This window comes from Drosophila mauritiana, chromosome 2R, assembly GCF_004382145.1.
Source record: "Drosophila mauritiana strain mau12 chromosome 2R, ASM438214v1, whole genome shotgun sequence".
Lineage (NCBI taxonomy): Eukaryota > Metazoa > Arthropoda > Insecta > Diptera > Drosophilidae > Drosophila > Drosophila mauritiana.
The window spans coordinates 19475364-19497358 of record NC_046668.1 but is presented as its reverse complement, the minus strand read 5'-3'; the positions used below and the strand labels follow the sequence as shown (position 1 = coordinate 19497358).

Below are 21995 nucleotides of genomic sequence, written 5' to 3'. Positions count from 1 at the left end.
GCTCTATATGGCATTACTTTTCATCGTATTTATTGGTTTCTTTTAATATTTTGTTCACAACATGAAAAAGAAATAGTAGAAAAATATGACATTGTGATTAAAGGTTTTAATACATAAACCCATATTCCATTAGTTTCCTTACGTTTCCTTTAGTCTTCGATTTGCAATGTTTCTTGTTTGTTTAGAAAATGATAAGTAAAAAGTACGAAAAACATATGTGATTCTTCAGTTGGTTAATCGAGAAAAGAAAGTACAAATACAGTTATAAATTGGAAAATAAATAATTCTTCTGGAGGAGGTTCAAGCTTCACTCCACTTCTCTTCAATTCGCCAACGTTCGTTGATGATGTAAAATTGTTTTAAACAAGGTTGAGCAATTAAATAAATCGTCATCCGCCTTAATAGCTACTAACATATATAGGTTAGTGCCAATTTTATCTAGATTACATTTTTTTTTAGTTTTTTCAATATTTTTCGTTTGTTTTTATACATTTTTTTCAGTGATTTTTCGTTTTTTTTTTGTTCGATTTTTTTTCGTTTTGTTGTGTTTTTTGGTGATAATGTTTTGCATTCCGTATTGATTCTTTAATTAATATTAAAAATTGCTTTCATTTTGGTTTTCCATGAAAAATCAATGAAGCATCTTGGCTGATCGTGAGGTGTCCTCTTCTTCACTTTGAATAAGTTTAACTCGTTCAACTAAATGGATAATACAACGCATGTTTTAGCCAACCCAATCACAATCTCCTGCATGGAGCACATATGAATCCGATCCGACAGTACAACGGTGTGATCACTGACTTTCCTGAAGCTTCTCGCTGATGTTCTTGCTCTGGTAGAAGAGTCGCACGACATGGGTGCCAGCTTCCTTGGTGGCCAGAATCTCTACCTGGAATGTTTCAGAGAAGCGAGTGTCGATGAACGTCTGGAGCAGGGCTGCGTCGCACTTGGATATGGTAGACGCATCCAGCTCACAATGCCTGCTGTATCGCGCCGGCTTGGCCAACTCCTCAGGCAGCTGGCGGAACTGCTGGGTCACGGCATTGTTGCCAAAGTCAATAAAATGCACCTCGCACTTTCCGTCGTCCAAAACCTTGAGAATCTGGGCGCGATAGAAGACCTCGTCCTCCGGGAACTGAGCCACACACAAAGCTCCCTCTTTGAGGTCGCTAAAGGCGGGTAGGTCCTGTTCTGCATCGAGCAGTTTATCAGTCATTTGCTCTAGTGCTGGCACATCGCTCTCCATCTGGACGTAGAAGGACATGGGGCCATCGAACTGCACCACAACACAGTTGTGCAGCTCCGCTTCGAGCGGTTTCTGTACGCCGGTCACCGTACTGACCAGCTCCTGGACGAAATCCTTGTAGTTGATACGGAGTTGAGCAATCAGAGGTTTTGTCTCATCCTCGTTCGGCTGAGTGGTAATTTCGTATAGTTCTCCGAAGTGCTGCTCTAGCAAAGCTGCAAAGGCTTCTTCTAGCTTTTCGTCAGACACATCCATCGGAATATCACTCAGCTGGCAGTGTAGAGCCAACGATGGAATCGGCTCTATCTCTTCGGGTAGTTGCCAGACCTCAGGAACGACCAGGGTGTTTCCATAATCTAGCAAAAAGACTTCAAAACCCTGGCTAGGATCCAATACCGACTTGATACTACAGCGATAGTAACAGGCATCCTCTTGAGAGTAGCAAACACCGTTTGAATTTGTTGTAGGATCGATTAATTTTTTCAGTTTCTCCTTCTTTAAGGACTGCAGTGTCTTTACAATCAAGTCCAAATCCGCTGAATTGTGCTTCATCTGCACATAAAAACTCTTGGGGGAGCTGCCATATGAGATAACGCATTCAGAGTTCTCGTTTCGCTTTTGGATTAGTTTTAGCTCGGCTTGAACCAACTTCTGAAGGTGTTCATAGATATTCAGGCTCCTCTTATCTTTAGTAGTCAATCTGACCACAGGAGGATTGGCAGACTTGTTTACAAATTCCACCGCCACAACACATTTGCAGCTGTCCAGCAGTGCGTCAAGTGTTGTCAGGGTTAGAGCCTTATTTTTCTCAAATATGGCGCTGGGTTCCATGCTGCATACTTCGGCCACAGGTTTAATGAGCGTGAAGTCTTGAGGTAACTCGTAAAGCTTATCCACCACGGTCGTATTGCCGTAATCAATCATAATGACTTTGTATTGGTCATCTTCGAGCACTTCCAGGATACGTGAGCGATAGAACTCCAAGTCGTCGGCGAATTGAACTACGCACATATCATCCACTGAAGCCTTTTCCGTCATAGGCTGCAGCTTGCTTCCATTTAGCTTCTCGCATATAATGTCCATTAATGAATCCTTCTCGCTAAATTGTAGATATATACGGGATGTATTCTCCACGTGTGTAATGATAGCTTTAGTGGTAACAGCTAGGGACTCCTTACTGGCTTCCTTGGATTCCTTTCGCTGGCACAACGGCAACAGGCGCTCGACGATGTTCTCTCCATCGAGGAGGAGATCAATGGTGACATGATCCTGGCCTGGCTTCAGAAGCTGTGTGGTAAACACCAGCTCACCCTCGCCTGTCAGTTCGATGAATTTGGCCTCCGCTTCTGGTGTCCATGAGATGTAGGCATCAGGCAACTGCAGCGAACATTTCTTGGATAAGCTGGGCAGGCTAGCGATCTCCTCGGACAGCATTAGACACTTCGATGTGGTGGAGGTGTTACCGTAGTCGATAAAGAGTACTTCGTATCGGGAATCGGGCAACTCCTTCTGCAACTGAGCTCGGTACCACAGCTCATCGTCCTCAAATAGAGCAGCCACAATCAAACCCTTTTCAAATCCTTCGAGGGGCTTTAATGTGTCCTTCTTGCGCAAATACAATTCAATTAGTTCTAGCGCCTTTGAATCACGTTCAAGTTGAATAAAGAAATCACAAATTCCATTCACGTGCGAAATGTAGCAGCTGCATCCGCTGGCCAAATACTCTAACGGCCTAGCAAACCCATCGGCAATTAATTTCTTAGCCACATCCTCGCCATCAATATACATGTTAACATAGCTGGTCGTATAGTGATCTCCTTGGGTAAGGTACTCCAGACGCGGGACCTTCGAGTACGATTCGTTAAAGATGCCATTCGCTGCATCCACCCAATCTGCAGTACCCTTGGGGCGAATCGGGAGTGCGCATGGCAAGCAGAACGGTTCGATGTGCGACCACATGCTTTCTTTGATCTCAGTGGCATCCGATACGCAATCTGTGTTGCCATAGTCTATAAAAAGTAGTACCATTAGCTCGGCATCAATGATTTTAGCGCGATACCAGCATTTGTCCACCGAATACATCGACACACAGTCCGCACCGTTTACAACGTTCATCAACTGGGGCAAAGAGGGAGACACAATCTGAAGGTTCTCATGCAGCTGATTTAGTTTCGATAGCTGATCGATCGGGTGGACATAGAACTGTGCAGGATTGTCGCAATGGCTCAGGACAACGCAGTCCAAGTCTTTGTAAGGATCCTCTTGTGCAGGAGCTTGCTTTGACTCGGCAGCAGCTTCTTCCACAGTTGGATTAATTTCTGGTACTTCAACTACCTCTGGAACTGGAGTGGCTGGCTTTGGCACTAGTGCTGGCTCCGCCGGAACTGGTGAAGGAGTTTTTAATGCAATAGGTTGTGGAGCAATAGTCCGAGCAGGCTCTGCTGGTTTACTCTTTTTGGACTCGCGATCCTTGTCATTATTTTGTTTCTTCTTTGGGGAGGCATTTGCCGAACCCGACTTGCTGGCAGTTTCCTTGCGACCCTTATCCTCCTCTTCGTCCAAGGTAAGGTCTACTGTTTCAATGTACTCGTAAGTGCGAGACTTTCCTTTCTCCATTTGCTTGCGCATGTAATCCAAATCTTTGCCGGGTACAAGCTTCTCAGCCTTTAGCAGATCTATCACACTCTGATTGTTTTCCAAAATGACATCGGCAATTAGATGACTGCGCCGCACCTCAATCGATTTGATAGTGACAACCTTCTTCTCAAGAATCTCGGCTATACGCGCCTTTAGCTTTGTATCGTTGCTGGGGCGGCCAATCGGCAAATTAATCTCCACTGCAAAGCCGCTTGCGTGCTCATAAAACTTTGCATCCAATGCCTTGATATCGTCACGCTTTATTTCCTCTGTGTAGCCGTAATCGATGTAAAATACCTCTAAGCACGCTTCATTCGAATCCTTTCCTGAGATTCTGGCTCTGTACCAATTGCCATCGGATCTTCGTACAGCACAGATCTGTCCCACATCAAATTTTTTCAAAGAGTCGCCTAAAATAAAAAAGGAGTTAAATTTGACGGTCTAAATATTAACTAAAGTATTTACCCTTGGTCTTGTAGTGTTCATACATATTATCCAATAGGGTCTGCATAATTGGTACTATGGTCTGCGGTTGGACATACACGCGGTAAGGTTTAGCGGTGTACACAACGAGAGCTTGGAATGAGCTCAACACCACGGGATAGGGGCAGATGAATGCCCTGCGATCCTCTAAGAACAACGGCATTACAGGTCTCAGATGAACGCTTGAAAATAAATCATACATTTTATCAGATTTTGATAATAAAAGTACCGAATGCACCATGTAACCCACAGTAATGTGCATATTAACTTACATATTGTTTTCGCAGACATTCTTGACATTCAAGGCAAACGATTTACCCTCGTAAAATTCCTTGAATCGCCTGGCCAAATTCGGATTAGACTTTACAAATTTAGCATCGTCATAGGTGCAAAGGAAGTTCACATTGTTACCGTAATCAAACTGAACCTTAAAGCTTGTCATGTCACGAATAGAAGTGAATTTTCCTCTAATCTGCTGACCAGCTAAAAGGTTAACGCGAATCTCTGGTGAAAAATAAGAATAAATTACATTATTATCGACAAAAACACTTGATTGTGTACAAAACAGTATAATTGTTCAATTTTCAAGGAAGAAGTTGCTTCTCTTACCAGGTGCCACTTCGGTAAGGAATTCCGCTTTGACGAGCATATCTCGTAGGGATGCTCCGTTTACAAACATATTAACTGTGTAGGAGAAAGTGCTGCTGATATTCGAGCCTTGGTTGCTCTTCTCTTTGGACACGAACTCGCAATCGACCTTGGCATTAACTGGCACGAACTTTTCCATGCGATCCACAATGTACAATGGATCATAGTTGGTAACGACGCTGTGAAAGCTGCAGCGATGTGCCATACAGGGCACATCTGCAAAGCGCTGCTCCAACTGCCAAATATCCTCTGAGGTGACTGTTATCAAGCTGCCTGTATCCACGCAAAAAACGCGATACTTGCGCATCATGTGATTGCATGCGGTCACAGTAGCACGCAGAATGGCATTGTTCTTTCGCTGGCGCACAACCACGGTGGATCCAACCTTTAATTGAAGTGGCTGGAGTTGCTTCTGGCGGTAGAAATCTTGCATGTCACGCAAGACATTATCGTACTTAGCAGAGACAGACTTGGGCACGATGTAGAACTGAAATGGCGAGATCCACCAAGACAGACTGACTGCCTCCTTACTAGGTGTTCTCATCTCCTGCAGCGCATACGGTTTATCCAAGGAAACGTATTTCTCCGGCTTGGGGGCAGCCACCGATTCGGTGCTGGATGAGGTAATATCACTCACCACTCCGCTGGAACGCTTTGAGTTGATAGTACCGTCCAACGTGGATTTTTGACGCTGCGGTTTTTGAGCATAGCCCTGTGGCGCATTTTGGGAGCGTTGGTTCCCCTGCTGGCCATCCTTACTCCTGCGGGGTGACTCGCTGTTGCTAAAGCGCCTGAAATAGTAATCACAAGTTTTAGAATATTCATATTTTAAATACATTTGCTCGGATAGCTTAAATACTTACGCATTTTTTTTCGCTTCCTGCTTTTCATGATGGCGTGGTGATTGGATCGGTGTGCGACCGTTCTGTTGTCGGTTACCCTTGCGCGGCGAACTCGTGCCACTGTTGTAACTACCGGTGCTCTGTGTCTCACAGCTGAAGTCTAAATGGCGATCGACTCGCTGAATTTGTTCCTGCTGCTGACGCTTACCGTCCTTTGAGCCTGCCGAGGTGGAGCTACGTTTATCCCAGTCTGTCGAGTTTTTGCTAACTGACTTTACTGCTTGTGGAATTTCAACCGCTAGTCGCTGCTGCTTAACATCGTCCTTTTTCTGTTGCTGCTGTTTTTCCTGTACTTGCAAACGATTTTCGGTCTCGACAATGCTTGTAGAGTTCAAAATATGGCTCTTATTCAACTCAGAAGAGATCACAGACTCGCCACGGGAGTTGTTTGTATTAAACTGACCCTTTTCCAGGGACAGATACTGTTCAAAAGGCATGGAAAGCTTGTAGAGCTTCTTCATCACATTCAGGTTCTTGGCCAGTAGGTTTACTACGTTCAGACCATCGGGTTCTATGCGAAAGATACGCACACTAAATGTGCGCCTTCGGATATTGGATTCCTCAGCTAACATTTCAAACTGATCGGTAACCTTGTCTTCGCTAAGTTCGCTGTTCTCGAATCCTTTCAAGCAGCACTTAATTGCCTGGCGAGGCATTTCCAGATGCTTCTCAGCAATATGACCAATCAGGTGTCGCTTCACATTCTGTTCATAACCAAAATCTACGTGCCGAACAATCACAGAGTCATCAACTCGTAGAATCTCTGCACGGTACCATTCCTGATCGCATTTAACAATGCAGGGTGCGCCAAGGATCAACTGATCGGGAACTCTCTGGTTTGCATTGTAGTAGGAGAACATCTCGTCCATGAGCTGCTCGAACTTTCCTATGTTGGCCACTTTCTGCACATAGAAGTTGCTGGGCGAATCAATAAAACGGATCTCCACGGCGTCGTCGTTTTCAAGTTGCTCCGCCTTTTTGTAGGACTGACGCGAGTTCTTTAACTGTCTAAGAAGCTCCAGCATATTGGTGCCCTGCAAATAATTTATGTCAAATTACTTATATTCTGATGTCTTAATTATATTTACACTTACATTCTGGTTGAGATGGCAGGTTTGCATGGAGCCCACACTCTCCGGCGCCTGGACAGTCAGTTCAAAGTTACGATAAATGGACGATTTCTTGAAAATCCGCTTCATGCTTTCGTCAATGGGCTCAATTTCCTTGGTTCCGGCCAAAGCAAAGCGGAAAGCAAATGGTTTGATTTCCAACAATTCTGGGGGTATTTGGAACAGATCACTTGTGGACAACAACTCAGAGTTTCCGTAGTCCACGTAGACAACGCGGTAACGTTGGGCGTAAACAGCGCACACCATAGCGCGATACAGATGACCATCTTCTGAGAAGCGGGCCACGCAGGCAGTTCCAAGCTCAGGAGCCTGAGTGAGCACCTTGAGCTTCGTCCGTTCAATTTGACCCATCATGGTGCTCAGATCATGATCGCTGCTTTTCAGGTGCACCCAAAATAGGTACGGACCGTTCTCAACATAGCTTACATCCACGTCGTAGGTGAGGCCCACCGTTAAGCTGGTGGTTCTGAAGGCAGGAATGGGGATTTGATGTTGCGCAATCGATGGCGTTCGAGGTGGAGTGAACCGTGCAGGAACATAATTCACTGGCACGTAGCTAGGCTGTTGATTATAGTGCTGAATGGGCACATGTGGACCGGCCGGCGGCGGCATGGCGTTAAACGGTTTGTTCATGCGAACATTGTAATAGGTGTATTGCGATCGGGGGTTCGCCTTGGGCACATATGGTTGAGCAGCCGGCACAGCGGGCTGATAGTTGGCACGATTATAAGGATTTGTCGATACAAATACCGGTTTCTGAGTATTGTTTGGGTCTTGCATTGGCACCTGTAAATTTGTCTGTAAATTATTACATTAATATATTACTTTTATAGAAATTTTAAGCATTCATACCACATTGACCAGCGGCAGATGTTTAGGCGCATATTCAGGGGCATCGGCGTTTAGCGGCCTTGACGGTGTCACTTGGACCGAGCGCTGTGCATCCAAGCGAGCAGCTAAGGATTGTCGCACCGCTAGTTGCTCACGGGCAATCTCCATGGGCGTCTTTGAGTTGTGTATACTATTGTTGTTGTACTCGGTGACCAACGGCTGCGGAGTATCCTTCCACAGCTTCTTGCAGTGGTCCATCATGAGTTGCTTGTCGACCGAAACTCCGATTTGTCTTTGTTGCACTAAGAACTCGTTGAGCTCAAAATCCTTCCAGCGCAGACTTGCGAACTTTTGGTCACAGATTTGTGTAGGTTCAATAGTGATTTGAACGATCTGGTTGACAACCAGCTGCTGAACGACAGCCAGATCGGTCTGATCCCACTCGGAGCAGATTCCCAGCACAATGTACTGGAAGCAGTGCAGGGGAATGCTCTGCAGCAGCTTGGGCTGCTTGGGGAACATTAACTAAAAGGGATAAATTGTTTAGAAAGCCATTGTTTAAAATGTACAGGAGGTTCATTCACTCACATCGTGAATATCTACAGTACGCTTATAGCCAAAGTCCACGAACTCGATCTCCGCCCGCATCGATTGACCCTCCAGGTCCGCACTGACCACACGTATTCGCCTGTACTCCACATCACCAGGAGCCGGGCCATTGATATTCTTGAATATGCAAAACGTGCCGGGCATGAGGAGAGCCTGCTGGCGCTCCACTGACCAACTGGGCTCAATGGCAAAGCATGTGGGCAACAGATTCCTGATTCGTGTGCTGATCAGGGAGGCGGCATCTCGGTTAATTTGGCCGTAGACCTTCAGATACGGACCCACGTGATCCACATGAGTGATGTACAGGTCCACTTTTGAGGGAACAGCATTGCGCGGCTGTCCATTCATATTTGTATGTTGTTATTCGCTGGAAGCAATGCAGAAGATTCTCTTAATATTGTGTCCAATTCCAATTGAAAACGCAGGCACACGACCCCACACATACAGTTGCAGCAGTAGGGATCCCGTTAGTTTGGGCCGGCGAAAAGGTGGCAGCCCAGAATACTAACTGAACTAGCCACACACTCGCTTGGAATGCACAGTGCGTATGTGTGTGGCATTGCAAAACTAAAGAAATTAAACGTAAAGTAATTAATATGGGAAGCCACTTACGTCTTGTCGTCGTCGTTGTCCAGATTAAAAGCGAAACTCTGAAAAAACGCCCTACCCTTCGCCAGGTGCTCTGTCTCTTTCCCGCTTGCCCCTGTTATTTAATTCTATTTTGCTGCCTGGCTTACGGAATTTAAGTGGACGGCGTGTTTTTGGGGCGAAATAGTGGCACACTTCTTAATGGCTGGGCTCTTGTGGGCTCTTTTCTGCTCACTTTTTTGTGGAAGAAAGTCTTGCGAGTGATTAGAAATCGCGATGCACACAGACACGTCTGTGCAGGTGCAGCGATTTTATTTCTGTTTGGGGGCTTTCAGTCTTTTAAATTTCTCGGGGACCTGCTCAGCAAGTGCCACCCGTGCTAACGGTGATTCGTATAGGTTGTGTTAGATCAAGAAAAGCAATTAATTAGCGCAAAAAGAATTAAATCAAAAAGTATCACTGCCAACCCAACTTTTCCACAAGACAACGAAACGACGACTAGTGGTGGGAGTTTTGGGGATATTTATTGACGATTTTTGTTGTTATCGATGTTCATTGGTGCATTAAAACATCGGCCTGTTCAAACAATCTTGGTGAATCGATTCTTGGTAAAAATGAATTAGTAAGGAGTATGTTATTGTCGAGAAACTTTTTGAATGTTTAATTACTATTTTAACCATTATTTTAGGTACGGAGCCGTGAAATATTTTCTCATGACTTCACACTGTAAATTATTGTGAAATTTGTATCCAATAATTTAGGGTCCAAACAAAAGGAACGTTATGATTGCAAGTAATAGACCATGTATTTATCAAACTAACAAACAATTTATCAAATAAACTAAACAAAGTAGTTAAATAAAAAATATTTATATTTATTTATTTGAACCATTAAAGATACGTCGCTGGGATATTTTATTTTTCGTTTACGCTGTGAATATTTTTGGATTTGTTAAATTTCTTAAAACTACGAATTTGAACAAAAAAAAAGTATGCATCGGCCGGGAATCGAACCCGGGCCGCCCGCGTGGCAGGCGAGCATTCTACCACTGAACCACCGATGCTCTTGGTGGATCTCTAACAAAGCACTCTCATGGATACTCCACGACTGGAACCAACAACCTGTTGGTGTTGGGGCATTCCTGTCACTTAGAAGCCTCCCTCTAAGTAGACTCCGTGGCGCAACGGTAGCGCGTCCGACTCCAGATCGGAAGGTTGCGTGTTCAAATCACGTCGGGGTCATATGCGAAAACCCAAGTTCTTGGAATATATAGTTTTTTTTATGGTATAAATTTAATAGAATATCCATATTTTAACGTTATTTAAATACATTATTTATTGTATAATTAATAAGCAGCTTTGACTCACTACAAGCAACGTCATTTACATAATGAGCATATAATTTTAACATTTAAAATCATCCAATATACTTTGGTCCCTGTCGAGGAACATCATGAATGCAACTCGTTATATAGGTTAACATACATAACTATAGATCTGATTAATTTTATGTGAACTGTTTATAAATTGTAAATTCCCTAAACAATTTGCCATGATTTATTATCAGTTGTTCCCTTATTGCACAATGCATTACTCGTATGTATACGTTGTAAAAATTATCGTTCGAGTGCCATAAAACTGCATATAAAATTGAACATAAAACTACCCAACACCGGTATTCAAATCTCGTCCTCTTCGAATCTCGCTTCTCATTACATTCATCTATCTAAAAAACGTATTTTGCTAACAAAATTTTTCAACAATTTTTACACAAATCAACAAGGAAAATGGCTGCGCAATCATTGCACTAACTAAATGAAATCAATCCTAAAAACATAAACTAATGGACCCTGTGTTTCGTTTCATTTTTGTTTGTTTGTATATAAGCGCCTCCAAAAATATTGTAAGGGTTTAGTTGGTCTCGGATTTCAGTAACGTCCTCTAGTGCCCACTCTATTTGCTATTGACTAAGTTCAGGAATTCCTCACGGGTCTTGGGATCGTCTCGGAACACGCCCAGCATAGTTGAGGTAACAGTTTTGCTGTTGATCTTCTGCACGCCACGCATCACCATGCACATGTGGCTGTATAGGAGGAAAGACATTCGTTAAACTATATTCTTAAAAAATATCTATATATTTAATACTTACACTCCCTCTACGACCACTGCCACTCCAGCGGGTTGCACGGCCTGAGTCACGGCCACTGCGATCTGCTTAGTCAGGCGCTCCTGGACTTGCAGGCGACGCGAAAATATTTCGACAATGCTATGGGATGGGATTGCAAATTATATGAGTGATCATCTCATAAGCTCATCACTAGGTTTATCTTACCGTGCCAATTTACTGAGTCCGAGAATCTTGTTGCACGGCAAGTAACCGATGGAAACTTTGCCGTAGAAGGGCACCAGATGATGCTCGCACATGGAGAACATTTCAATATCCTTGACCACCACCATTTCGTCATGATCCTCGTCGAACACGGCGCCATTGAGAACATCTTAGAGAAAGAATTTAAATGGTGTAAAAAAAAAATAAATTTATCTTCGTCTGACCCCGACGTGATTTGAACACGCAACCTTCCGATCTGGAGTCGGACGCGCTACCGTTGCGCCACGGAGTCGTTATTGAAAAGTCAGCCCAATGTCCCACAACCACGAAGCTACTCAAATGCCGTTCCTTCGCTATCCGTGATTTATGGCGCGCGTAATTCGTGTTAGATTTATTTGCTGCATAACTGAATACTGAATGTTAAGTGCTAAAGTGGTTGCTTAGCGAGTGTGAGTGTGCGTGTGTGTGTGTGTGGGGTTGTGGGTCTTGGGGGGAGGTTGACTTGACTTGACTTGACTGGATGGATGGCTTATGGTTCTTGTGGAGTGTGAGCTTTCGCCACACTCGTTTTAAACGATGTGCTCTTGAGATTCCCCCATTCCTTGAATAGAAGCCGCCGCCGCACCGCACACCCACCCACTTTCCCGCTCTTAATATACAGACCGGAAAGCTTCAGTGCGTTTCCTGGCCAACCCAGCCAAGAAGCCAAGTAGCCAGTGAGCCATCCAACAAACAATCCAGCAAGCATCTTGTGAGGGGGGCGGGGAGCTCCCCCAATGCCAGATTGGCGAGTCACGTTGACTCGTGCTTCTTGGGTTCTTTGAATTCGGGTTAAACACAATCCAACCCATTCTATTGCCGATGCCGAAGGCTATTCACTTTCGTTCAACGAATTTAGCTTTCAAATGGCCTGCTGCTGCTGCTGTTGATCTTAAATTTACATGCGATTTTATTTGACAAACCGTAGAACCTGATTTCTCGGGCAACCAACCGGTTAGGCATGCTGGTTGGTAGCAGCAGCCATATAATTCGCAATTCTGTTTTGTTTTTCAAACGACTCGCATTGATTACATGACAAGTTCAAAAGCGACTGCAGGTGGAAATGCACGCCAAGCATGAGACCCAAAACTTCACTAGTTAAATCCCATATTTCATAGGATACTGAATGGATTTTGAATGCGTGTCCACTTGATTGTACAAGCCCGAAATTGCCTAATGGATGGCTCCTATGCTCATGTGCTTTATCTCTCGAGTGGTCAGGTAATTAGACTAATGCACCATAGCGGACCGAGGAACCCCCGTAAATGGTGGAGTACTCGAGTGACTCACCGACAAGAAACTAGTTCCCACTCGCCGGGAAAACCAGGATGAGCAACTTCGATCACTGACCCTGTGCTAATTGCTTGAAATGTGTGGTGTGCTTACCCTCGAGACTCTGGTCGTAGCCCTTGGTGAAGTACAGCATGGCCTTGGCCGCCCGCTCCGGCGTCTTGATCAGTCCCTGGCGATCGGGATTCTCGCCCAGGCCGCCCAAGAGTAGGCGATACGAGCGTGCCATGTCCGGGAGAAGGGCCTCCCGTGTCGGCGGCTTGTGGTCCAGCTCCAGGTCGTGGTGGAACGTGCATTTCTCGTGGCCTGTAAGTGGAAATACGGATTGAAACATGATGAGAATCGTTATCATGCGAGATAGGAAGGCATTGCCCCCCTTCGTTGGCTGTGTGTGGCTGTCTAAGTGCTATCCCCCATTCCGCGGCGCATCTCTGACCTCTGAACCGAAACACTAACTAACACTGATAGGCGTACGGTTTATGCTCAAAAAGAGTTTGTCAAGCGCTCCTCCTTCTCCTAGTTCATTGACTAACTTAATCGGTCGCAGCATACATAGCTCTGGAGCCCCTGACCTGGTCCTGGACCGCTACCCACCACTACCTGGCGTTGTCGATGTACGCGGTGTCATTGGTGTTTTCGGTTGTGTACCATCGCTATCCGGACTGCTGCCGTTGGTCTTCAGGATGAGGCGGGGTCTCTGGTTGCCGGCCACCGGGACGAGAGCAGGAGCTGGCGCCACCTCCTCGACGGGTGTGCCCGCAATGGCAGTGGCCTCCTCCGTCTGATTCTGCTGCCTGTCCGCCAGCGAGGAGGTGCCCGAGGTGCTACTTGTTGAGCAGACGCTGTTGTTGCGTCCGCGCGAGAGGATGTGGGCCTGCGGGAAGTTGGTGTCGTCGATGGCATCGTTAAGTTCGCTGGCACTCATCTCGGACAGTTGGCGGGTGAAGCTCATGGCGGCGCGGCTACTCAGGTTTGTTTGCCACTCGAACGGAACTCAATTTGACGGCTAGCACACAATCTTTTTTCCTCGACGATTTTCTCACTGCTGTCTGTCTCTTTTTGCGCTTTTGTCAGCCGGACTTTGTCTTCGCGTGTTGACGCTTCGGGTGGCTCTGCTCTTCTGGTGGCTGCTGTGGCCAACGGTGGCAATAAGAACCTCTCGGGCGGAGCTTTGAGCGACGGAAAGCTCAGTCCACCCAACCACCGCCCACCGACGGGCAAGCTCTGCTCCGAGTGGCGCTTGCCGGAGATTAAGTGAGCGGAACTAAACCGAGCTGAGCGCAGGCCCACGGTTTGGCATCCAGTGGCTCTAAAACTGCGCACGAACTTGTTGCTCGGCCAGGAGGCGCTAAAACTACAGCACTAGCCACGAAAATAGTGCCATCAAATGTTAAAGAACCACTTTGGCTGGTAGGTTAATTTTACTTTTAAAATGCTTAAGCTACCTTATTGGGAGGGGTGTAGCATTTACCCTTAATATATATAGAGTACAAATAAAAAGAGTGTATCAAGCTTTCACCCTCAAATGTGCACTTTATCCTTGGTGCCAACTTAATCTCAACTATTGTTTGCATATCCTTGAACCCCACTCAACCCCACTTGGGGCCAGACGTCAGTTTGTAGTTCATTTAAACATTGAAATCGAAACGAGCTACTCCCCCAAATTCGAAACCCCTTCCACCTATCCGCTCCTCCATCCATCTTGGAGAACCAAAGTCATGGCGCACCGCCTCCAGCTCCGTAGCGATGACTTCGACGTTATCGGCGCCGTTCCCCGCAATCTTTCCGTGATCAAGAACTTCCTGAAGCGTGACTGTGCCATCAAGAAACTGATCGACATGGAGGAGGAGTTCCTGCAGGAGTGCGTATTGCGCGGTCAGGATCCCATGAATCCGAAGGGTAAACGTGACAGCGACACTGGGCCACATGGTAGTGGCTTAGGATCCAATGTGCCCGAGCCCAAGCCGGATCCCTGTGCTAGCAAGACACCGGAGAACACATTGGCCTCCGACTACTGTGATCCGTGTCGCCGACTCAAGACCTCCGTGGTTCTCGAAGAGGTTAGTGATCTTTTCCTTCAATGTACTTCAATAATTTATGTGTTACTCCACCCACCTATCAGCTAACCAAGCCGGCCATCACAAATCCGGCTTTCAACAAATCCCTGCCGCCGTACTTCGATGAAGAGAGCGTGATGGGCAACTCGTTGCCCGTGAAGTTCCGTTTCCGGCGCAAGTTCAACAAGTGCGGCCAGGAGAGGGCCGGCAACCTGATGTGCACCAACACGCCGAGCACCAATGTGGTCGTGCTGACCAACTGCTGCGACCTGATGGTCTGGCCCAGTCAGCGGGTGGCCCAGATGAACCGAGTGCCGGTGACCATGCTGTCGGGTGAAGGCGATCTCACGGAGTACATGCTGGAGGAGGAGACCATCATGTGAGGGAATGGTTGCATGTGTGCAGCTTTTTGGCATATACCGCCGATCAATAAAGCATTAACCCCATTTAGAAGTGTCCTCATTTTGTGCGGGAAACCCTGCATCCAACTTGTGGGGCTTCCATTGGAAGTAGCTCGTCTCCAGCTGGCCGAATTTGGTTATTCTCTGCATATATTCGGAATCTTATTTGCATGCAAATTATTCGGGGTTTATCTCGAGCAGATTGCATATGGCATGGAGTTGAAGGCTATTCTTTATATACATATATACATATGTCCTGAGAATTAGATTTTGGTGGGCTCTTGAAAAGTACAAACCACAAGGCCATAACTTAAGTTATCTTACTGATGGAAGCACATTAAAACCTCCCACCGCTGTTTAGGGTCGAATAAATCAGTTGGGAATAGCACAGGCTGGCTTAGTTTACATAAGTACAAGACAGCTGCAGATGATCGTTACAGATTATGTGACGTAGTTACAGTGATACCTCGCTAGTACTTACATATGTACCTGCAACCCTCAAAGAAGATGACTTGAGGGTTGTCTGAATGGAAACCGCTTGTAAAAAAGTAATGCAAATCGTTGAGATCCAATGGGTTTCTTCCGGATTGGTCGACCCGTATGCTCATGCGGTGCAATTAAAGCATCATTAACATTTTCCATAGGGCAGGTGTTGTCTCCGGCTCTCTGGGCCGCACAATTACCCATTACGGCATCTGATCTGAATCAGGAATGCATTCCCCCCATTCGTTGGCCTGTGGATCGGGATCGGGGATTCTGTGCTGGCAGGGTTGCCACCACGACTCGGAGAATTCGCTCGGAGAATTTTTTAAGTGCCTCAATTAGCTTGGATCGCCTCGGCTCTCAGCCAGCCAGCTTTGTTCGGTCTTTGTTTTTTTTTTTATTGACCGCAATCGCTCAAATGTGAAGTACTGCGGCCAGGCCTATTAGTCACCAGCTCAAAACTGAGGGGCAGTCGAAGAAACTGAAACTCAAACTGAACTGAAACGGTGGCTAGTGGCTAAGGCCCACGAATCGAAACCGTTTGGAGCGCCGTACTCGCAATTAAACACTTTTTTAACCTTCACAAAAGTAGTTCAGGTCTGTGTACCCTCCCCCCATTCCAACCAACCACCCTACGTTTTGGCCAAATCAAATCAAACCAAATCAAATACCGGATCACAAGCCAAAGGGGTTTATGTCTTTGTCTTTGGCTCATGGCCCAGAGTTCCCAAGCTCCACTCAGCTCTCGTCGAATCTGCCGATCCAATCCAATCCGATCCGATCTGATCCGTTCAGCCAAGTGCCATGTACCGAGCAAATCTTTCAATGTCAATGTCAATATGCCCATTCAGTGCCAAAGCTAGTAGCTCTCTTATTTTTTTTGTATGGTGTGGACACAACAAGAGTTACTCTCGATATCCGGCACTGCGTGTGGTTTGCATATGGGGCAGAAATCGTGGCTATCGGATCTCTGCGGCTTATGTTCTCGGATTTATGCGGCCCAGCATCGCCGGAAATCGGAATCTTCGCATTATGCGCATCTGATTGAATTTCAATCGCGGCCCAACTAAACTATGGACTGATGCAATATGGCAGCCAGATTGCATTGCGGCAGTGTTAGCCAGTTCAAGGGGTTGTATTACCCGGAAACTAGATCGGGTTTACTGGCTACCAAGGGTTAGCTTTGAATTCTTCAACCCAATTGTGCGGGCATTCAGAAGAAATGAAAAGAATGAATCATGTTCGTAGTATTAATCAACTTTAGTAGGCTTTGGGATAAACCCCTTCTTGGCGAAGATCACCTAAACGTTACTAACTATATTCCAAGAACTTCAAAATGGAAAGATGCTAAATACACTTTGGGAATATTAAACATATAATGGGATTTTCTCGTAGACAACTCAAGATAATGTTTGGAATTCAAATCACAGAGCAAAAAGTCCCTTAAGTGGGGGGATTCATTTGTTCATCTTGATCAACTAATTAACAAAAAATTCATTTTGACTTTATCAAAACAATCCCACTATGCGTATACGCACTTTTCTTAAACCAGGAAGAGTTCCCGTTTGTGACATTCTGCCGGAGAACTCACCGCTTCCATTGCTGGCCAGCTCCAAGTTGAGCATGTCCAGTTTCAGCTGCTGGCTGCTTTTGGAGACCGTTAGATCAGTGCCGGACGTGGCGGAGGCGGCGGAGGCTTCGCCCGTGGGGATCGTGGCAACGGCCACGGCATCCGCGGCACCCTCGCCATTTTGGCCACTGCCGTTTTGCTCGCTGGTCTGGGGCTTCATGTTCGATTGATTGGAGTTGGTGTTTGGCTGGGATTGGTGGACTCTGCGAGGACACGGGCTCGGAACTGATTGAACTATGGGGCTTGAGATTGAGGCTCTGAACGCGTTGCGGACTTTTGTATTTGGCGCGCTCGCTCCGAATTTATCTGCCGACTAAACCGCCTGAGATTTAGTTGTAACCTTTTTATTATGAAAAATCGAAAGTTCTGCCGCGAGAGAGAGAGACGGAGAGAGAGAGCGAGCAATGCTCGGCAGTTTTATCATATCGCGTTAACTGTAATTGCTCTCCGGCTATTGCGTGGCGGCACTTTGGGCTTTGGAGCTTTTGGCTCTCGGCTCCGGTTTAAGCTCGACAGCTGATTGGTCCGAGGACTCCAGGAAATCGGAACAGAATTTGGTTACTTGTTTGGCGGTCAAGCATTTTGGATACTTTATTGGCATTACATCTGGCAGAGTAAACATATTTCCAAAATATAACAATTAAGAGGGAACAAAGTGATAACAAGAAAATACGGCCATTAAGCAAACGTTGGCGCCTGGCTTTGGACCCCGGCTTGGCAATAATTTCGATTTGATAACCCCGCTGCTACTGGACGGCATCGTAAACGGGTCGTTGGCAATTATGAGGCGATAGCGTTCGATTTGCAACAACAATGCCCATTTCCCAGCTAAATCGTGCATGCCAGAAATTTGTTCGGTCATCGCGGTTCATTTGGAGCCCGATTGCGAGCCCCTGAAATTGAATTACGGCGGGCAGCCAGCCAGGAAGGCGCATCATGAGTTATTATGACTAAAATGCACAGTCTCACCATATTTTATATGCCATCATCAAAGTTACTCTATAAAATCATGATTCTTGCTTACAATCCTTAAGCACAATATGGTAAGCTAGGTTTTCTAGATTTTCTAGATTCATAACTAAAATACCTAGTACATTTGAAAAGATATTTACTTTATTTTACATTGTGTTAGCCGACTTTGTGTGCTAGTAGTGTACTTCACGATCGCTTAGTTCTAAATTTGCAGCTCAACTAATCCGGATACAATCACAGGTATAGATACGAATACAACTGCAAGAGCAAAACTCGCGCTGCGCTTGCGCCCTTTCGCCGCCTTGAGCGGCCAGTTAAGTTAGTCATGCCCGCGAAATTATAAATAATATTAATTAGCCATTAATTGGACATTTACGTCCGATTTGCTTGGCAGCCGAAAAAAATTTTACTTTTAAATTTTCCAGCATCGCCGTTGTGATCCGCATTTAATGGCATTCAATGTCATTAGCTGACGGCTTGTGCTGCGTTGAGTTATTCCCGGAAGGCAGTCGACAAAGAGCCGGTTGGCACCCGGCACCTTCCACATCTCACAGCTCCTGCACCTCGCCGCCAACGCCCTGCTTGCCCTGGGCCTGCCGCTCCAGCTTCTCCTGCTCCATGTTCTCCAGCTGGGCGAGGGTCAGCAGCGAGATGCCCAGCTGGTCCTCCCGTGTGAACGGTTGCGCCATGCGCCGCAGCCAGCGACGGGCCAGCTGCACGGCCTCCTCCGTGCTCAGGTTGCAGAAGCTGTCCACCAGGTGCTCTTGGATCCACTTGGGCAGACGCGACCTCTTGTCGTGGCGCGAGAAGCGCTTGTCCGCGAAGATCATGATGCCGTAGTCCGTCTTGCCGCGCAGCGCACGGCCCACGCACTGGGCCGCATGACGCATGGCGTCGAAGGTCAGGAAGTCGTTCTCACGTATCTGAAACTGATCCCGCAGGTAGTCCAATCGGGCCTTGAGAATCCGCGACTGCGTGTACACGTAGGGGATGCCGAACATGAGCACCGCGCGACCATAATGATGGTCGAAATCCACACCCTCGGAGACCTTGCCACGCGCCACAGCCAACAGCACTGCTCCACGACCACAATCGCAGGCCTGCAAGTTGAAATGGGACGTTTGATTGGGGTTAGTCAACTTTGCGAACAAGCGAAGGGGATAAATTTCCGTTCTGTGAGCAAACATAACATTTAAAAACCACAAAATGGGAACACAGCACATGCATGCTTATCCAAATGCCCATTGGATTTTTGTCGAAAAAATGTCAAATAGACTAAGTAATACTAGATAACCCTGCGAACTAGTGGAATCAACATGATCCAACCGCAAAGGGCGCGGATCATAATGAGAGCGAGGCTGCTGTGTCAAGAACATTTGGTTAGAAGCCATAGCAATCCAATCGTGGTTTTCTAAGAATTGAAAACATATATGTATCTCACCTTAACATAGTTCATCAGGGCGTAGCTGGTCTCGGCATTGTCCTGAGTCTCAATGAATAGAAGCTTGTAGCGAAGCAGGGTGTCGACGATTCCCTGATCATACCAGGAGGCCACCACAGACTCCAAGTACAAATAGGAGGTGAAGAAGCATACAATACCGTCGGGCACTGTCTTTGCCACCTCCACCAACAGCTGGCCATAGTTTCGGATGACAGCGGTGTCTTCTCGCGTCTCGAACTTGGACGAAATGGTCACCTGGTCGTTGCCCTTCGATACAATCTGGAATAAAACATTCAGATAATGGTTTTGGCTGATTGTTGGAATATAAAATAACTACCATAGGAAGAAGACATGGACGGGCCAGTGTCATGGTAAAGCTGCTCATGACCACTGGATCGAAATCGAGTATCTTCGGGTACATGTCCATGGGTGACAATGTTCCCGAAGTAATGACCACGGTTTGAAATCTCGAGAATACCGGAGCCATGGCAATGGAAGAGTCTAGGCAACTAAAGTGCAAAATGGGATTCGAAACAGTCGGCGTTTTATCGTCGAATGGTTCTATAATGATTGTGAAGCCCTTTGTGTAGGTGGACACCAGGGTGGCAAAGTGTGTAATCTGAAAATGGAAAGAACATTAATATTGCATTTATCTTTAATGGAATTTCAAAACCCACCAGAGTAAGGGCTCCAAATTCTGTCAAATCACTGATCTCAAGCGTGCGCAGCAGACTGGACAGGCGCTCAGCGCAGAAACGCAGAGGCTTTCGCTCTATACAAATCTTGGAGGAAATATCTTTAAGGAAGCCCGCAGGCGACTCCTGAACGACATGATGAACGCGCAATCTCGTCTTGATATACTCGATGAATCGACGCAGAAAGCTAAGGAAATGGTCGGCGTTTCTAATGTTTCCGGGCACCACCTCGGTTAGGACATCGTTTGGCAGGACCGGATTGGCCAGGATCATGTCCGTGTCACGCTGCACACTGGCATCCTTCAGGCCCTGAACCATGCGCTGATACTCCTCGTTCAGGCGATTTGTGTCCTCTTCGCGAATGCTGTAGATTAAAAATGTTGTTGGGCCAGAAACAGTCGCATATCCTGAACAACTTACTCCTGAACTAGTTTAGTTAGATGGTTCAAAGCATTCGTGCTTCGCTCCACGGTGCGTCTGTTGATCTTCACACTCATCGAATCGATGCAAACGTTGTCGATGTTGTGCGCCTCATCAAAAACCACACAGGACTCGCGGCTCATCTCCTTCGATACCACCTGGGCTATCTTCGGATCCAATAGGTAGTGGTAACTGTATACCACAATGTGAGCATGGGCAATCTGGTAAAGAATGTAAGATATAGTCAAATCTAGTCTTGAAATTTTCAAACAAAAAAACTCACAGCATAGCGAGCCAAAAAGTAGGGACACCAGTTGCGCGACCGACCATATTCCTTGAGGTCATCGATGCTGTAAACGCCGACCGGCAATGTGGACTCCTTGCCCTCCAGGCTAAATCCCTCAAAGTACTGGCCTACAAGTTCGCAGTTTAAGTGATGGTTACATATGGATAGCAATAGGCTTACAGATGGGCGTTTCGGCGTCCATATCGTGCCGTTCGCGAATGTAGCTGGCGGTGAGTCCGTAACATTTGCCGTCCACGGCCTTGCCCTCGCGCTCCTTGCTGACCTCCGGATGGATGCACATGTTCTTCCTTGAGCTGAGCACCAGACCGGTGAAGGGTGGTGGATTAGGGCAGTGGCGCTCGTAGTAAACCATTAGGTTCTGCAGCTCCGCGATCACCTTCTCGATCTCCGGAACAGTACGCGAGCAGTAGATGAGCTTGCGCACCGTCTCCGGATGCTCCACCATGTAGGCCACGATCAGGGAGAGCAGCGTGGCCGTCTTGCCCGTTCCCGAGGGCATTTCCAACAGGCAGTGGCCCTTGGCGTCCAGGCTGCGCTTAAGTTCCAGCATGTAGGCATATTGTTCCGGGTAGATGTACTCGTACGGAAAGTACACCAGCAGGCCGTCCACGCTGAGCCTGTGGACTGGGTTGTTAGTGGAGTACTTTCATTCATGCCGTCCTGCCACTTACTTCATTATTCGCCTATTCCGGGATAATTCACAATTCCCTGTGCCGGCAAACTATCGATGGTACTATCGAGGTATCGAATTTTTACCTTCGTTATCGATTGGGCTGTGAATGGATGGAATACAATTTTTGATATTTTCTTGGTCAACTTCCTATTTTGTTAGTCTGTGAACGGCGTAATTAACATTCG

The 21995-nt window shown here is 46.5% G+C and overlaps 4 protein-coding genes and 3 non-coding genes across 10 annotated transcripts; 2 read left to right on the top strand and 5 right to left on the bottom strand.

The window, feature by feature from the left end:
* Positions 1-6: 6 nt before the first annotated feature.
* On the bottom strand, positions 7-9569 carry LOC117138433 (maternal protein tudor). Its single transcript, XM_033300544.1, has 9 exons — positions 9099-9569; positions 8466-8853; positions 7899-8402; positions 7011-7844; positions 5878-6950; positions 4976-5805; positions 4639-4870; positions 4349-4548; positions 7-4293 (listed from the first exon to the last, which is right to left on the bottom strand). Exons 2-9 carry the CDS (start codon positions 8832-8834, stop codon positions 794-796), a joined length of 7542 nt encoding a protein of 2513 aa, XP_033156435.1. The 5' UTR covers positions 8835-8853; positions 9099-9569; the 3' UTR covers positions 7-793.
* Positions 9570-10066: 497 nt separating this feature from the next.
* Positions 10067-10137, bottom strand: Trnag-gcc. Its single transcript has one exon. It is a non-coding gene; the product is annotated as a tRNA-Gly (tRNA).
* Positions 10138-10243: 106 nt separating this feature from the next.
* Positions 10244-10315, top strand: Trnaw-cca. Its single transcript has one exon. It is a non-coding gene; the product is annotated as a tRNA-Trp (tRNA).
* Positions 10316-10592: 277 nt separating this feature from the next.
* Positions 10593-17615, bottom strand: LOC117135681 (GTP cyclohydrolase 1). Of its 4 annotated transcripts, none has more exons than XM_033296083.1 (5): positions 17264-17615; positions 12828-13037; positions 11406-11571; positions 11223-11339; positions 10593-11156 (listed from the first exon to the last, which is right to left on the bottom strand). In XM_033296083.1, exons 1-5 carry the CDS (start codon positions 17460-17462, stop codon positions 11027-11029), a joined length of 822 nt encoding a protein of 273 aa, XP_033151974.1. In that variant the 5' UTR covers positions 17463-17615; the 3' UTR covers positions 10593-11026. The 4 variants fall into 4 exon arrangements, with proteins under 4 accessions (XP_033151974.1, XP_033151970.1, XP_033151972.1 ...); XM_033296079.1 differs by lacking the exon at positions 17264-17615 and adding an exon at positions 13326-13872; XM_033296081.1 differs by lacking the exon at positions 17264-17615 and adding an exon at positions 13332-13871.
* Positions 11623-11694, bottom strand: Trnaw-cca. Its single transcript has one exon. It is a non-coding gene; the product is annotated as a tRNA-Trp (tRNA).
* Positions 14292-15234, top strand: LOC117135684. Its single transcript, XM_033296086.1, has 2 exons — positions 14292-14791; positions 14854-15234. The coding sequence occupies exons 1-2, from the start codon at positions 14450-14452 to the stop codon at positions 15169-15171; spliced, it is 660 nt and encodes a 219-aa protein (XP_033151977.1). The 5' UTR covers positions 14292-14449; the 3' UTR covers positions 15172-15234.
* Positions 17616-18397: 782 nt separating the features above from the next.
* LOC117135680 (general transcription and DNA repair factor IIH helicase subunit XPD) lies at positions 18398-21908 on the bottom strand. The gene is made up of 8 exons (XM_033296078.1): positions 21809-21908; positions 21297-21754; positions 21114-21244; positions 20831-21051; positions 20393-20774; positions 20053-20334; positions 19716-19994; positions 18398-19374 (listed from the first exon to the last, which is right to left on the bottom strand). Exons 1-8 carry the CDS (start codon positions 21811-21813, stop codon positions 18823-18825), a joined length of 2310 nt encoding a protein of 769 aa, XP_033151969.1. The 5' UTR covers positions 21814-21908; the 3' UTR covers positions 18398-18822.
* Positions 21909-21995: the final 87 nt, after the last annotated feature.